General features: G+C 47.6%; 1 protein-coding gene across 1 annotated transcript in view; it reads right to left on the bottom strand.

Annotated features, from left to right (window-relative positions):
* The window catches only part of IGDCC3 (immunoglobulin superfamily DCC subclass member 3), a 107,168-nt gene that overhangs the window by 7,026 nt on the left and 82,573 nt on the right, over nucleotides 1–17,569 (bottom strand). Inside the window, exons 7-10 of the mRNA XM_055002287.1 lie at nucleotides 6,692–6,939; nucleotides 3,706–3,870; nucleotides 666–854; nucleotides 261–365 (exon numbers count right to left, since the gene is read on the bottom strand). Of these exons, the coding sequence (XP_054858262.1) occupies nucleotides 261–365; nucleotides 666–854; nucleotides 3,706–3,870; nucleotides 6,692–6,939 (707 nt within the window). The remainder of the gene's footprint in view (nucleotides 1–260; nucleotides 366–665; nucleotides 855–3,705; nucleotides 3,871–6,691; nucleotides 6,940–17,569) is intronic.

The raw sequence follows: 17,569 nt of genomic DNA, 5'->3' as shown, positions 1-17,569 counted from the left end.
CTGCAGGCACAAGGACTTTCATCTATGCAGTTTGATTTCCCCACCTTGCTGTCCTGCAGCATCCCCTAATGACCCCTGAAACGGGATTTGGGAAAAACATTTTGGACTCCCATGGGAAGGGGGCGGCAGGAAAATCACACTCCACGGGTGAAAGTCCTCCTTGCCCTTGTGAAAAAACGTTCGTCTGGATCCAACCCTTTATCTCACCCCGAATGTTCCACCCCAAACCACTTGTTTCCCAAGACCACCTGGCCTCTCACCTGTTCTTTCGACCGACTCTCGCATTGACACAAAGCGGATGGTAGAATTCCCATCACCGTGCTGGTTGTAGGCAAGGAGCTTTACTTCATACACCACTGATGGGTCTGGAATGAAAAGGGCAGAAGAGAGGGTGATCAAGATTGGAAGCCAGCAAGTCCATTTTCAGAGCGGGATGATTGGCTTGCCCTGTCTCTGGCTGGTGTGTTTCTCTGCTTGGGGGCAATTCAGGAAACATGATGGGAAGCGCTGGGGCACTGGGGGCCATTGGAAGGGACAGAAGACATGGGGGGATGGAAGAGCAAAGAGGGGACTCAAATGGCCCTGGTGCAGCCTGTTCTTGGCTCTTCTCAATGGCGCCCAGGACTGGGCACCAGACCGTCTACACGTTCACCCACCATACTCACCCAGATGAGTGATATTGTAAGAGGTGATGTTACTGGGCAGCTGGATGGGGCCAGTAAAATGGGACAGATGAACCCTGCGGTAGTAGAGCTTGAATCCTTCATGCTGGCCCAGTTTGATAGAAGGCTCCCACATGGCCTGGACTGTGGTGCTGTTGAGAACTTTGATGAAGAGAGATGGGACGGCTGGCACTGAAAACGAAACGGGGAAGGAAGAGACGTCTTGGCAAAGCTCAGCCTTTCCTCAATTCCTTCTAGCCAAGACAGGAAGTTCGCAAGGACCCTTCGATGAAAACTGTGCATCAGCCAGTGGCTGCTTATTGCGAACTGGGTAAGCTTCAAACATGCGGAGCAGCCAAAACACGTTTTGGACACACAAGACAGATGGAAAACACTCTTCTTTAATACAGCAGCAGAGGCAGCGATTCAGACAGATCATAATTCTAACATGGACCGGAGCAGCTGATCAACCTGTTATTGTGGACCAGTGCATGCATCGACCCACCCATCTATCTATTGAGCCAGTTTGGTGTAGTGGTTAAGAGCAGCAGGACTCTAATCTGGAGAGCCAGGTTTGATTCCTCACTCCTCCACTTGAAGCCAGCTGGGTGACCTCGGGTCTGTCACAGCTTCTCGGAGCTCTCTCAGCCCCACCCACCTCACAGGGTGATTGTTGTTGTGGAGATAATAACAACATACTTTGTAAACCACTCTGAGTGGGCACTAAGTTGTCCTGAAGGGCGGTATAAAAATCAATATTTAACAATAATAATATTTTTGTTATCCATCCATCCATCTGTCTGTCCGTTTAACAACACCAATAAATCCATTAAAGACAGTGGACCCTGATGCTCCAGATGGTGTTTTGAAAAAGATTAGGACTGGGGGAGGCAGGGAAGGTTACACCCAACTCAAATTATTTATTAGCAGGTTACATGATGCCCAGCCAGACTTCTCCAACCTTGTCCGAACAAAAGTAACTCAGCCTCAATCCCATGGATTTATGAAGGCTGCTAGCTACTGCTGGGACCTCTGGAGCCTTTCATCAAAGCTTTTTAAGCCTTGTAAATTCTTATGCCTCTACCACAGAAAGACAGGAAGGGGAGGAGGGTGGTTGATTTCCACCCAGAACGTGTTCCCCGGATTCCCTCCCATCTCAAGCTTCATTAGGCAGAGTTATTCTGCATGAAATAAATCCACATTCTGCCAGTTTGTGTGGCGGAGTGACCAAGGGGAAAACTTGCTGAGCCACACGGAAGCTGCTCGGGTGACCTCAGGCCAGACTCTTAACCCAAATGTATTAAATTCGGGAAGGGAGACCGATCAGCCCTGTCCCGAGCTCTCTGGAAGAAAGATGGGAACAGATGTTCCTTGGGATTGCGAGGAGGCATTAACAGGAGAGGAAGAGATGACTGAAATAAATAAATGGAAATGTCATCCATCCATCAACTCTACGCCCAGGGAAGCTCAAATTCTCCAAACCGTGTAATGCTTCAACGGCTCGAGCTGTGATCTGGGCACAAATATGCACTTTGCATGCACACTGCTGCCCAAGATCCCAGCGCTTCTTCGCTACTATTTGTTCGGCTCTGCCTCCTCCCCATGTGCTAAAATAAGCAGAGGAGCAATTCGCTCCCAAATCCTGTATTTCCCTGAAGCTTTACCGGCATGAATGAAGAATGGGGCCTCCACAGAGCAGAGGCTGCATTACGGACCCCCTCCCTCCAGTCTCCTTGGGCCAATTGCAGCCGTGTCTTTTGCAAACTCATAACGTATCTCTTATTCCAGCAAGCCTATGAGGCTATTGGAACCATGTAATCCTATCTGTAAATTATGATGCTAAAAAGTGGGATATGGATTGACCATTTCACTGCTCACTGCTCCTATATTGTTCTTAAGGATTCCAGTTTGGGGAGGATTACCTTGGATAGCCCAGGTGAGCCTGATCTCATCAGATCTCAGAAGTTAAGCAGGGTTGGCCTTGGTCAGTAATTGTATGGGAGACCTCCAACGATGACCAGGGTTGCAGAGAGAGGCAATGGCAAACCACCTCTGTTAGCCTCGTGCCATGTAAACCCCATCGGGGTTGCTATAAGACAGCTATGACTTGAGGACATTCTCCACCACAGCTTTATGGTAGAGTGTGTGCATTTTGAAGATGCCGCCTCGAGGGCTCCTCTGGGGCTCCTCTAGGTCTGTGTTATGGGGCAGAAATGCCGAAATAAATAAGTCCATGAAGAGTCACAAACTGCTGCCTGCAATAAATTTCCAGCAGCCCCACACTTGCAACCATTTGTATAAAGCAGCTTATCTGATTAATACACTTGCTGCGGGGCAGGACTTCCTCTCCAAGCACACGCACTGAAGGTCCTAGTGGTTTTTTTGCACACATCTCCCCCTTTGATGGCTTTTGCAGCTTGACTGACTTCCCTGAGCCATCTAGTCCTTGATTACTCCAGATCTCTGCTTCATGCATCTCATAGCCTGAGTTCATCCGCAATAAGAGCTGCATCCATAACTTCACAATGTGCAAATGCAGGGTTTGGTATCTGCAACAGCAGTCACCATTCTGAGAGCTTTGGCTTTCATTCAGAACAAAAAACCCTCATGTTTCTAGTCCTTAAGGCTGCAAAGTAGGCAAGGGCTGGCGAGCTCTCAGAAGACAGAGAGGAATGTGTTGAGTTTTCAGAAAAGTCACAGGGAGACCTTTCAGTACCTTGGATAGCTCATAGTCCCTTTGCGTGCAGAAGATGCTTGGTAAAACATGGGTAGGTTTGCATGATACATATAAGGTGCAGAATTACATGTTTCTTGGCATAGAATTTGGGATAGGGGAGTTAAGCAGTTGCCTTGTACAGTTAGCAACCTTTTGTCTTCTCTGACTGGCAGTTACTCTCCAAGGTCTCAGCCGGGGGCCTTTCCCCCCTCAAGATCCTTTTAACAAGAGAAGACGAGAATCAAACTCACAAACCTCTGCATGCACATGTTCTCCCATGGAACTATGACTCCTCTCTGACACTCCTAAGCAGTCATTCCTGCTTACCTTCCCCCAGCGTGCTCACCACCATGACTTCGGAGGCCTTGCTCGCTCCCCGAGAGGTATACGCCTTGATATAGAAGCTGTAGCTTGTTGAGGGCTCAAGGTCCGTCACAAGCTGTTGGAAAGTATTTTTGCTGACGGCCTCTTGGTACTCCATCTCCACGGGGTCTGAAATCCAAGGGAAAGGGCATTGTACTTACCCATTGCAAGAATCCTGCTATGGACCCAAGAGAATGAATCAACGTTCCAGACACACCTTGGCAGTTCTGATCTGCTGAAATCTAAAGGACGTCTGTCATATAATGTGGGTCTTTAATGTAGGGCTTATGGGCCTGCCTCTGATCACCTACTCCCTGCACCACCAGGAACAGCCTGCAGGCAGGTTAAGCTGCAATATAAACTACCATTGACCAGAATTCCCCTGGGGGGGGGGGAGGTCAGGTGATCCTGAACAGCCAATCCCACACAATGACCTCCTAAAATGCTATGAGCATTATTGCTCTCAGATGGAAGGCTTGAAAGTTCATCTTCTGTAACTTTCCTGCTCTGCTTGGAGGGTCTCTGAACCATACAAGACTTTACCAGTGCTTGGGCCGCCGTGCCTGGAAAGATGCCAATGGACATCTGGGCATGCCTGCACCACAAGTTCAAACCAGTTAGAATCATAGGGTTGGAAGGGGACCTCTGGGATCATCTAGTCCAACTCCCTGCACAATACAGGAAATTCTCAACTACTCCCCCCCTCACATCCCAAGTGACCCCCTGCTCCATGCCCCGAAGATGGCAAAACACCTCCAGGATCCCTAGCCAAACTGGCCTGGGGAAAATTGCTTCCTGACCCCAAGGTGGCGATCGGCATTACCCTGGGCATGTAAGAAGGGGCCACGAGGACTAAGCACTGATGTAACCCTTCCTGCCCTCCCTCTCATGATCTGCCAAAGTTCACAGAATCACCATTGCTGTCAGAGGGCCATCTAGCCTCTGCTTAGAAACCTCCAAAGAAGGAGAGCCCACCACCTCCAGTGGAAGCCTGTTCCACCGAGGGACCGCTCTAACTGTCAGGAAGTTCTTCCTAATGTTTAGCCGAAAACTCTTTTTGATTTAATTTCAACCTATCTGGTTCTGGTTATTCATTTTATTCATAAAACAACTCTCCTGCTTCCAGCTAAAGCTCTCAGTGTGGTTTATACATAACTGAAAACGTACCACAAGCCGAAGGCTCGTGGGGTATAGTAGACAGCATGCTAGGTTTAGTTAAGGGCTACCTGGGTTCAAATCTCCCGTCAACTAGGAACGGCTGCTCTCTGTCAGCCTAACTTGTCCTCTAAAGAGTTGTGAGGATTAAAAAAGGGGGAGAAAGAACCACGTTTGCCATCCTCAGCTCGGTGGATGAACAGAAGCGACAGAGGAATAGAATGAAATAAAGTTTCCCCCAAGGGGGGCAAAAGCAGCTGACATCCATCTCCTCTCCTCCGTTCCCCCTCCCACAACAACCCTGTGAGGTAGGTTAAGGCGAGAGTGTGTGACTGGCCCAAGGTTCGACTGTAGAGTGGGGATTTGAAACTGGATCTCCCAGATCTTCGTCCAACACTTGAACCACGATGTTTCACTGGCTCTCATGTTATATGTAATTCCAAAGGTCACTCTTAAAAACAAAGGAGTTGAATCCAGTGGTGCCTTAAAGACCTTACAAACAACATACTAATAATTTACGCCAGGCACAAAGGGTTCTTACTTTCGGTAGCCCTAGAAGTCCCAGGTTGTTGCTATGCAGGAAAGAATTTCTATATTCTAGAGGGATCTTCCCCACGAGGGTTTTTAACAATTTGTTTTTAAACCCTTTGCTACCGCGTCGGCAAAAAGATGCCTCTCTGACCGCGGCTGAGCGTTCCACTTTGGCATTCGTGGCACAAGGGAACCAGGGAGGTAGGGCCTCAGGGTCCTGACTTCCTCTCACAAGTGAATATGGCCCCGGAGCATTCCTTTCTTGAGAACTCGAGGAAGAACTAAATTCCTTTTTGGCTCTCCTGCCCACCGAACAACTGGTGACCACCACCCGATTAGGAGTGCTAAGAGATAAGCTCCTGAGAACAAGAGGACCTACTACAAACAAGATGATGCAAAAAGCAGCCCTGGATCCTAACCAAGTGCTGCACAGAGCTGTCCCTTCAAGCTCCTTCAGTTTTCTACGGACTCCTCAACAGGGACTCAGGAGATCTACGGATCTGAGGGGGAGGCAGACGAGTAGACGTAAAGCCTCCCTCAGAGGGAATCCTGACAATGGTAGTTCTGTAAAGAGAGTAGGAATCTGTAAACAAAGATGGGGTGTGGCGTTTAGAATGTCAAATTTACAGTTTCTACATGAGGGACACTCAAGTGCAGGGAGATGCAATGTTAGTCAGGAAGCGTAGTTTAAAAAGACAGTCAGAGGTTCTGTCAATTTCACCTCTCTACGTAAGGGCAGAGCTGGCAGAGATCTTTCCTCAGAGGGTTTGTTAATTTCCTCTTCACCTCACCAAAGTCTCTGTCAATTTCACCTCCCCTTCGGGCGGGGGAGGCAAAGATGAAATTAACAAACCCTCTGAGGAGTGATCTTTGCCAGCTGTCTTTTTAAACTACACTTCCCAGTGAACGTTGCATCTCTCTACACTTGAGCATCCCCGTGTAGGATGTCTTGTGTACAAAGAGATCTGGGTTCAAATCCCTGCTCATGCATGAAGCTCACCCATCACCCTCTCTCAGCCTCACCTAACTCACCAAGTTATTGTGAGGATGAAATGGAAGAGGGAAGAACCAGGTATGCTGCCCTACGCCCAGAAGAACGGTAGGACGAAAACATGAGAAGCTGTCAGGATTCTTGGCACACGAAGGCCCCGTTCAAAGATTATCTGGTTGGTGTGGCTCCTGCTCCTTCTTGGATCAAAGCGAGCGCCAACGCTCGGTAGCTGTTGCTGCCATTCCTGTTTCTAACCCCCTTCTCCTGCCCTACCTGATGCTCTCCTGATATGAAGGACGTAGCCGATGATCTCCTTGGTGTTCAGCAGCGGCTCGCTCCACGATACTTGGATGGTGGTTGCCGAGATGGTCGTGGCTTTCACCTTCTGAGGCGGGCCGGGCAGCCCGTCGGCCCAAAGCACTGTGAGCCTGGCGCTGGCTTGTGTGGAGCCAGCGCTGTTCTCAGCGATGCACTGGTAGATGGCCTCGTCCCCCTGGCTGATGCCGTAGATGGTGAGCGTGCTGTGGGGAGAAACAAAACAGATGAGCCCCACTGAGTATGTTCTAGCAATGATCCTAGAAATTGCCCGCGGTTTCAAAAACCTCCTCCTCCTCCTCCACTCCACCAGCCAGGCCACATCTATTATTATTATTACTTCGATTTATATGGTTTCTACAAGTATAAATTGGTTACTGTTGAGCCTGAGTCTTCAGTCTGTCTGCTTCCAGTCTCCAATAAGGATGTTTATTATAATAAAGAGCTGTTAATCTCAATATATTGTTGTTGTTGTTGTTGTTGTTGTTGTTGTTGTTGTTGTTGTTGTTATTTCAATTTATAAAACCACCCATCCTCAGGGGCTCTGGGAGGTGAACATCAATTAAAATCAATAAAAACAAGAAAACAATAATTCTAAAATCAACATACAATTAACAATAATAAAATAAATTAACCAAATACATTAAGGTGCAACGGTGGGGAGAGCCCCCCACCCCAAAGGTGGGAGGCCAACAGGGCACCACCCCCTTCAACCAGCGAACGCCTGGCGGAACAGCTCTGTCTTACAGGCCCGGTGGAACGATAACATGTCCCGCTGGGCCTGGGTCTCCACTGACAGAGCGTTCCACCAGGCTGGGGCCAGGACTGAAAAGGCCCTGGCCCTGGTTGAAGCGAGGCGGGCTTCCTTAGGGCTGGGGACCACCAGTAAACATTTATCCGCTGATTGAAGCGGTCTCCGGGGAACATACAGGAAGAGGTGATCCCGAAGATCTAGGTTAATCCGTCTGTGCCTGATAAGGAAATGCTAAGTATGCTTAATAAGAATCTCACTACATCCACTCCCACCCCATCCCACACCCTGCCTGGCTTTGGCAGAGAGAAAAGATCACAGCCTTGACTTGAAACCCAGAGCCCAGTTTGGAATGAATGTGATGCTTATTGTAAAAGGGGGAAATGGAGGGAGAGGTATTATCGAGCTCCTATAAGGAGGTGCCTTATCTCTGCCTTGAATTAAAGGGACTGTAGACTCCAGTAATTAAAGCCATCAAGGGAAAGGGTATATCCAGAAAGGGCCTTGAGAAGAGACAGATACCAAGTGTGCCTGTTCCTTTGGATGGAAATGTAGAAACATACACGTGAGGAGGGCATGCAGAATTATGCACATATATCAGTACATGTGCAAGAGCAATAAACTGGCACATGCATATTACATTTTTTTGTTTACTTCACTGATCAAATCATAATGCCCCTGTATAAAACAATGGTATGGCCTCATTTGGAATACTGTGTACAATTCTGGTCACCCACACCTCAAAAAATATATTATAGCCATGGAACAAGTGCAGAAAAGGGCAACTAGAATGATGAAAGGGATGGAACACTTCCCCTATGAAGAATAGTTGGGGTGCTTGGGGTTCCTTAGCTTGGAGAAATGATGGCCGAGGGGTGACATAAGAGGTTTACAAGATTATGCATGGGATAGAGAAGGCAGAGAAAGAAGTATTTTTCTCCCTTTCTCACAATACAAGAACTCATGTGGGCACTCAATGAAAACGCTGAGCAGTCGGGTTAGAACGGATAAAAGGAAGTACTTCTTCACCCAAAGAGTGATTAACACATGGAATTCACTGCCTCAGGAGGTGGTGGCAGCTTCAAGCATAGACAGTTTCAAGAGGGGATTGGATAAACATATGGAGCAGAGGTCCATCAGTGGCTCTTAGCCACAAGGTATAGATGGAACTCTCTGCCTAGGGCAGTGATGCTTTGTATTCTCGGTGTTTGGGGGGGGGCAATCAGTGGGAGGGCTTCTAGTGTCCCTTCCCCACTGGCAGACCTCCTGAGGACACCTGGTTTTTTGGCCACTGTGTGACACAGAGTGTTGGACTGGATGGGCCATTGGCCTGATCCAACATGACTTCTCTTATGTTCTTATGATCATCTGCCTTTCTCGTCGCGACTCAAGGTGGACTACAGAGTTATAAGAACAATGCCATAAAGACCAGACAATGGACAATATATTACACCAGGATTGCACAATCACTGAACAATGAAATGATAACAGTATCATGCATCCAGGAGGCTGGATTTTCCAAATCACGGGATCCAATAAAATAGGATTTCATCATCAGAGAAATATGAGACCAAGTCAGTATAATACATTCAATAAACAATGCAGTGTAAAGGATGCGGGGAGCGCCGAAAACTCCCTAAAATGCTCATAGGCGATTGCAATTTCTACACTATGATGTGCACAGAAAGTTCCCTCCAGCAGAATTCCATTCTACATCACATGCTTATTGCTGGCGGATTCGCACTCCCAGCACACGTGCAGATCGTCTACCTTTCGGGCCTTAGGGACTGATAATTACAGAAACACGGACTTGGGAGAGGAGTACAAAACAGGGCCAAACAATCCCTTATAAGAGGATAGGAACTCACAAAGAACTTCTCAGTGTGACTGTAGTCATACTATAATAATTGCACAGCGCTGTTCCCACTGTCCATATTCATTCTCTCTGCAAAGTGGGTTAAGTACACAAGATGCTTCAACACCCACAGGTTCATCTCATGTCCTGTTTGCTGGTTACAGAGACCTGGTTTTTCAATGATCGGTTTGATAGTTCATCGATCTGTTTGTGGCTAACCAGACGGTTGTTTCATCGTATTCCTTACTAACCATGCAGTACAGAACAATAGGCTTTTTGCCCATGTGTATTCTAACACAGCCCAACTGAGTTCTATCACTCGCCTCCCCATCCTTGCTGTGTAGCTGCTCCAATCAGCTGCAATTGATTAAATAGACAACTGGGCAACTCCCAAATCATTTCAATCACTCATCAATAAACGCTCCACAAACCCCTTTGGTGTTTATCTAGGTAGTCCAGTTACAGTGCTAACAGCCACCAACCAGTTTGAACTGGCAGCGTCTTTGTGCATGAGCAGTTTTGGGAAACCCGGATGCAAATCAATTAGGCAGGTGTTTGCAGCTGCTTGGCATGAATCGAACAGACCATGTGATTGGCTCGTTTCAGGTTGTCGACTTCAAACTCATGAATTTCGGCAATCAAACAGGTTTGTGGTGAAATATGTAGGATTCCTAGTCAGTAAGACCCCACTGAAGCAGAGGAAAGAGAAGCTGGCTAGTGAGCGAGGTCATGGCTGAAACGGCAATTTTCAGCTCATTATGCATCCTTTCTAAAGTTCTACACTATCCGAGGTAGATGCTCCTTTAGGGTGGCAACGGTATTCCCACAGAAGCCCTACTTCCTGGCAACCCTTTTGTACCAAGCAAGCAGTAATAGCTATCTTGTCTTCGGGGAAAAAAAAAAGTCAACGCAGGATGGAGACGTAATGGAGAAGGTGCATTGCAATCGTCAACTGCAACCTTTCCCTTGAACAGTTTAAAAACATCTCTTCCAGCAACTGCTGGCTGTCAAACGTAGGAAGAGCGAGGGAGTCAATAATCACTCCAGTCTTTTGAGCTCGTACAGGTTTTCCTTGAAAAAAATCAGGCTCGGAAGAAAAGAGGTTCAAATGGCTGCGATCAAGCACTTAGCGAGAACTCACAAGTGGGTCTCTGATACACCGTTCCTGAAAGACTTTGGAGGCCACTTTACTAGTACGACACGATTCCCCGTTCTTTACTGCGAGGAGCAGGCAGCTTCTGCTGCAAGAATGAAGTTGAAGAAGCTTGATTCGCTCAAAGATTAACGCAGCAACTCCTCCAAAGCGGCAGATTTAAAGCTCCAGAGGAGTTAGCCGTGTTAGTCTGTAGTAGCAAAATAGAAAAGAATCCAGTAGCACCTTTAAGTCCAACCAACTTTATTGTAGCATAAGCTTTCAAGAATCAAAGTTCTCTTCGTCAGATGCATCTGACGAAGAGACCTGTGGTTCTCAAAAGCTTACACTACAGTAAAGTTGGTTAGTCTTAAAGGTGCTACTGGGCTCTTTTCTATCAGATTTAAAGCTGCAGTTGCTACAGTTGAAGAACTACCTTTGCCTGTGTGGGCCAACCCTAAGACTTGAGGCCTTCTTTCAGAAGCCAGCTCTAAGTGAAGATTAGCGATCCAGGGACCAAGGGGAGGGTTGAGCTGCCACCACCCCCTGACTGCAGTATTTCATCCCTCAGTTGTTGAGAGCGGCCCATTCCAGACTGGTTTGAAGACTTTCCATTTCTGGAGGGCCTATGGACACTGATGGCTGGGGATGGAGCAGAGGAGGGGGTTATGGTAGCTTTGATTACATACGTTCTTTTCCTATGTTTTGTATTAATATACAGTTTCAATGCTGCGGAGGTGGTCTGAAAGGAAACCGAGCTGCGCAGACAGCTGCAAGCCTCAGAGTAGAAGGTCGCTTCTGTACCAACTCTTTGGCTAAAGCTCTAGAATGTTCCAAAGCTGTTTCGGCACAGGCATGAAACATCCCATGTGTGGGGATGCACCAAAATCACGAAGAAGAGTTGCACAAGCTGCCAAGGATGCTGTCTGAGGTAAAATGGTATTAAATCCAGGCACACGTACACAAAGGAGCATGAGTTAGAGTCTCTTTACACAAGGCATCTTACACAAGGACGCTCAACTGAAGGGAGACACAATGTTAGCTGGGAAATGCAGTTCAAAAAGACAGAGCCAAAGGCTCTGTCAATTTCACTTCTCTACAGGAAGGTAGTTTAAAAAGACAGAGCTGGCAGAGATCACTCCTCAGAGGGTTTGTTAATTTCATCTTCGCCTCCCAGAACGCTCTGTCAATTTCACCTTCCCTTTGAGGAGATGAAGATGAAATTAACAAACCCTCGGATAGTGATCTCTGCCTGCGATGTCTTTTTAAACTACGCTTCCTGGCTAACGTTGCGTCTCCCTTCACTTGAGCATCCTAGTGTAAGATGTCTCGTGTAGAGAGGCTCTGAGTGTCTTGCCTGCCATGGAGCAAAGGGTTGCTGTGGCTGTCTGGTCCTCTTGCATCTGCCTCAAAACATCTAAGTAATTGCAACACCAATTTACATCCTACTTCATCTGCAAGTTTCAGGATGGGCAGCAACCTTATCCCCATTTGGTGGTTTGGAAGAACAAAATCCTGCTTTTGTATTTCCAAATTGGGCATCCAACGTGCCTCCTTGGACTAAGGCAAGCATGGGGACCCAGCCTCTAGTTATCCTTGAAGAGAAGAAGTCCCAGGCTCCTTCCAGAGCTGCCCCAGAGGGCCTCCCGTGCACAGGAAACTATGCAAGAAATGTGTCTGGTGCCCCTACTCGCAAGGGGTCAGATGCCCCTCCCGGCAGAAAACATTAATTCTCTCTCGAGGACTGTAGAGGGTTAGGATGCCCATGGGGGAAGATGGGGGAAGATATTATCCCAGGCCTTTTGCAACCAGCGAGGTTCTAATTTATGCTGAGGCACCATCTGGCAAGTGTGTGAAACAGTCTCCGTTTAAAGACCGCCAGCCATCAAGGGGCTATGAGTGATAGACACGACAGAGCAACGAGTCGATCCTCCCTCCCTCCCCCCTTAAGCTGTCATGGGAAGGGACCAAACTTCTCCATCACTGTAACAAGGGGTGGAGTGCTTTGCCAGCTGCATCCCCCTAAAAAGGAATGTAGCCGTACCTCACACATTACAAAGGAGCAGACATTGAAGAAGCACAGAAACAGCGAGATTTGGCTCAGATCGCCAAAATCTGGGCGCTTTCTGTTCCTCTGGATAGGGCTAGCAATGTCTTTGCTTAACCCGTGCCACGTCCATGTAGCAGAGAGGCATGTCGGTTTGATCGAAGCTTTGCACAATAAATTCTAAGAGAGGGGGTTCATTGGTGAATCACACCAGACACCAGCGGATTGAAGGGCAAGTGGGGGAAGCGACACTCAAAGAGGATTGCTCAAGTCGACATGCAGTTAAGACGAGCGATCTCTCAGCCAGGAACTGGATTTTTAAAAATGAATTCAGGAGTGTGATAATAATAACCAGGGGTCATTTCGTAGAAAAAGAGCTGGAGAAACTCATTAGCATAACTCATTAGCATATGTCACACCCCTTGACATCACTGGAAATGTGTCATTAGCATAACTGATTTGCATATGCCACACCCCCTGACATCACCCATCCTGGCTGTTTTGGACCCAATCCTGGCCATTCAGGGCTGAAATTGGACCCAAAATGGCAAAAAGGGGCTGAAAATGGCCAAAAAGGGGCTCAAAATGGTCAGGATCAGGCCGCTGCTGAACAGGAGAGTGATCCACCACCTGTCACAGGCCCGATCCAGGCCGTTTTGGCCCCAAGCCAGGACGAAACAGGCCCAAAATGGCCGAGAGTCAGATGGGCGGGGCCACCTGACATGTGACCTCTTTGGGGAACTGCCGGAACTGCGTTCCGGCACGTTCCCCCTCAAAATGAGCCCTGATAATAACAACACCTAGCAATTATATACAGTATGCCACAATTACATTTAGGGCTGGGGAGGGGGGCGGAGAATAAACCTGAGAGAACCACAGTTCGGCAAAGGCCAAGAAAAGGCTGGCAAAAACTGAACCAGAGACTTCTCCATTCTTAAGGAGCAATCCTCAGCTGGCGTACTGAGAAGTCAGTCCTATTTTATTCCATTGAGCTTACTCTCAGGAAAGCAGGGCTGCATACTTAGACATGGCAACCCGCTCGGTCCTGATATGAAGCCCCAATCCCTGCCCTCCCATTCCTTTGGCACTGTGCGGTCAGGCATTCTCGCCAGTGTGGTGTAGTGGTTAGAGTGCTGGATAAGGATCTGGGAGAGCCAGGCTGAAATCTCCACTTGGCCGTGGAAGCTTACTGGGTGACCTTGGTCCAGTCTCTTTTCCAGCCTAAACTACCTGAAAAGGCTGTTGTAAGGGTAAAAAGGAGGCTAGGACAATGATGTAAGCTGCTTTGGGTACCCACTGAGGAGAAAGGCAAGGGAGAGAGAGGGGGGGGCTTTTTTTCAGCAGGAACGCGGTGGAACAGAGTTCTGGCACCTCTTGAAAATGGTCACATGGCTGGTGGCCCCGCCCCCCTGATCTCCAGACAGAGGAGAGTTGAGATTGCCCTCCGCGCCGCTGAGCGGCGCAGAGGGCAATCTCAACTCCCCTCTGTCTGGAGATCAGGGGGCGGGGCCACCAGCCATGTGACCATTTTCTCCAAGGGCAACCCACTGAGTTCCACCACCTCTTTTCCCAGAAACAAAGCCCTGGATGGATGGATGGATGGATGGATGGATGGATGGATGGATGGATGGATGGATGGATGGATGGATGGATGGATGGATGGATACCCTCAAGCCTCTCTGATTCTATACCCGGCTGGCTAGGAAGGACTAGTTAAGGCCCTGTTGAGCCCCCGGGGGGGGGGCGTGTTCTGCATTTTGGCTTTTCGGGTTACAAACTGCGTAGGCCTGCTGTTGCAAGCTTCATCTTGGCCTCTAACAGCCAATCTGGATGATGAAGACTCGTAGAAAATGCTCGGGCTGGGAGTTTGGCAAACCTCCCCAGCTGCTGAGCCAATGCTTCTCCCTTCACCATCCCCAGTAAAGAAAAATAAACGATTGCTTGGATATTATTGCAATCAATTAGCAAACAATCCAACGTGAGATGGCTTGCTCAGTCTTTTTCTTTATTAATAAAAAGGAAATCCTTTAGGGGCATTCTGTCTTTTTATTACTGTATGATGGGTTTTAATCCACATGAAATTTTCAGTGAGTAGGGGGGAGAGCGTGTAATCTAATTAACAGGCTCCCGCTACAGTTTCATTTGGCTCATTACTGGAAGATAAGAGATCCCCTCATTACACAGACAAATATTTTTTCTAAATGCAATTGGCTGATATGTGTCCAAAGGCCACTTTGCAAACTGATTCTGCCTGGAACTAAGTGCGTCATTGCCTTTAGTCATGCACGCAAGAATGAAAGGAAGGAAGGCAGAGGATAGCAAGGCCATCTTTATTTCCAAGAGTATTCAGGGTATTCACACAAACACAAAATTGGATTGCTCAGATTCATGGGTTTGGAAATTATCGACAGGGAGACATAATTCATAAGAAGCTGACTTCCACTGAATTAAACCAAGAAGGCACCACACCCCATGACCTTCAAAATTGTGTTCCAAGAATCCCAGGGTTGGCTTTGAGGGTGGAGGGAATATAGCCGGGCTCTTTGCAAGAAAGGGTGTGCTCTCAGTTGACCACATGGGGAAGGAATGAAATTGGCAGGCTCCAGGGGAACTGCCTTTGCATCTAAGAGTCTGTCTGCACGAGACATCTGACACATGAAGAACATGTGTTGTTAGCCGGAAAGGGTAGTTTACAAAGACAAAACTGGCAGCAGGGAAAAGGCTTTGCTATACACTGGAGCTGTGTGAAGGTTCTGTGAAGGGAAACTTCAGCCCATTCTAACCTCTCCAGTTCCAAACCTGGCTCTGGAAGGCAGCTCCAGCCCATTTTCATTCCTGGCTGCCCTCTGGTTGCCATCCCACACCGTTTTAGACTGGAGGGATGAAATTGACAGAGCCTTGCAGGAGGCGAAGATGAAATTAACAAACCTTCTGGGGAGCAATCTCCGCCAGCTCTGTCTTTTTAAACTACACTTCCCGGCTAACATTGCCTCTCCCTACACTTGACGAAAACACACTGAGGCATCTCGTGTAAAGAGGCTCTTAGAAAACACTCAGTAGGTAACAGGAATTTTGTGACAGCATATAAGTCAACTTGGACCCCAGAGGCGGAAAGTTTGAGCTAGCACAACACAAGCCACTTCCTCACAGGGATTTCCCCCCACAAGGAAAGCAGGAAGCCCTGGATTCAAGGCCTTATGTCTATGTGACATAATGCTCATTCTAAGCATGGCTTATGGCATTCCTGGGGCTTCCCTCTTTCACTTGGAGCAAAAAGCATGTTTTTCTTTGGTTTAAGTAGGAATCTTTTGGAAGGTTGCAGGGACATGTCTACGGGGATGCCCCTTTGCTCTACTTTCATGATGTCATGGGGGTTTGAAGTTACTGGCTCCTCCCTAACATTTCCTAAAATTTCCCAAGAAAGACAAGAAAGGAAGAATCAATTCAAGAAAAAAATGTTCATTATACTGTAGGCTGATTAGTTTTTTAAAAAGGAATTCTGCCACTCCAGTCTACCTCAGGGCCCTCCCAAAATCCCAGGTATGGGATGCTGGCTGTGGTGGGCGACGGAAAAGCATTTATATATGCTCAGAGGCACTCTCTCATTTACCAGCATTTCAGTACATGTCCTTACACGAACTGCCAGATGTCGTGATGTCAGTGGGTGCAACAGCAAAATTGAGGTGCTTGATATAAGTAGATCTTGAGATAACCAGATGGCCCTCTGACAGCAATGCTGGTTCTGTGAACCTGGGCAGATCATGAGAGGGAGGGCAGGAAGGGTTACATCAGTGTTTAGTTCTCGCGGCCCCTGCTTACATGCCCAGGGTAAGGCCAATTGCTACTTTGGGGTCAGGAAGCAATTTTCTCCAGGATAGCTTGGCTAGGGATCCTGATGGAGTTTTGCCATCTTCTGGGCATGGAGTAAGGGTCACTATGTGTGTGTGGGGGGGGGAGGTATTTGGGAATTTCCTGCATTTTTCAGAGGGTTGGACTAAATGACCCTAGAGGACCTTTCCAACCCTGTGATTCTATTGATTCTGATTCTGTGATCTGGTAAATCCAAGTTCAAATCCCCACTCTGCCATGGAGGCTGCCTAGATGCCCTTAAGGCAATCATACTCTAAGGCTAACCTACCTCACAAGGTTGTTGTGAGAAGAAATTAGGGGGGGGAAATGATGTTAAGCCACTTTGGGTCCCAATTGGGGGGAAAGGAAATGAAAAAAAAATTAAAATAAATGGTGTTTTATTTGTTGATCCCCCAGGTACACACACACAACACACACACAGATACAAACAGAGCAGTTAATATATTTAATACTTAGATATTGCATTAGTTATGCAAACCTGCTGATGTATAGTTCGATAACTGTTATTTCTACCCATGCTGTTCTGGGCTATTTGCACAGGAGCTAAGCTCACCAACCAGTAATTTTCACCCTAAGTCCTTCCCATCCTGCTATTTGTGCAACGCAAATATCGGCACGTTCCACTGTGAAAACATGGTTATCCGGCTCCTATTGGAAAAAACAGCTCCACGGGAAAATCAGCGGCAAGGTCACCATTATCACCTAAGGTAGTGAGAGCAGAGTCCATTTGTGCTCCACAGGCAACCAAAACAATACACAAGCTAAAACACGAATCCGCCCTGGAAAATGACTACACGGGGGGACTGATGTTGCCATGCTCTCTACAGTTCTGCCTCCAGCACGGCTGGATGTAAATATACATTTTGGAATCAAATCGACCCAATCCAACCTTGGAACCAGTTTACCACATATCTCAGCCAGCATGTGGCAGTGGTCAGGGCATCGGACTAGGATCTGAGAGACCCAGATTTAAATATGGAAGCCTGCTGGCTCATCTTGGGCCAGAACCTTGAGCTGAGTGCAAGTCATACCCTCTCAGCCTAACCTACCACTTAGGGTTGTTGTGAGGATAAAGAGGAGGGGGAGGAGAATATCGTAAGGGAGAAAATATCATAAAGAGAAAATATCATAGGGAGAAAAGTGGTGTAGCAATACAGAAATAAGTAAGTAAATAAATGTCT

The sequence above is a fragment of the Eublepharis macularius genome, chromosome 18 (genome assembly GCF_028583425.1).
Source record: "Eublepharis macularius isolate TG4126 chromosome 18, MPM_Emac_v1.0, whole genome shotgun sequence".
NCBI lineage: Eukaryota > Metazoa > Chordata > Lepidosauria > Squamata > Eublepharidae > Eublepharis > Eublepharis macularius.
The sequence above is the reverse complement of the archived record's forward strand: the minus strand, read 5'-3'. Positions and strand labels throughout refer to the sequence as shown.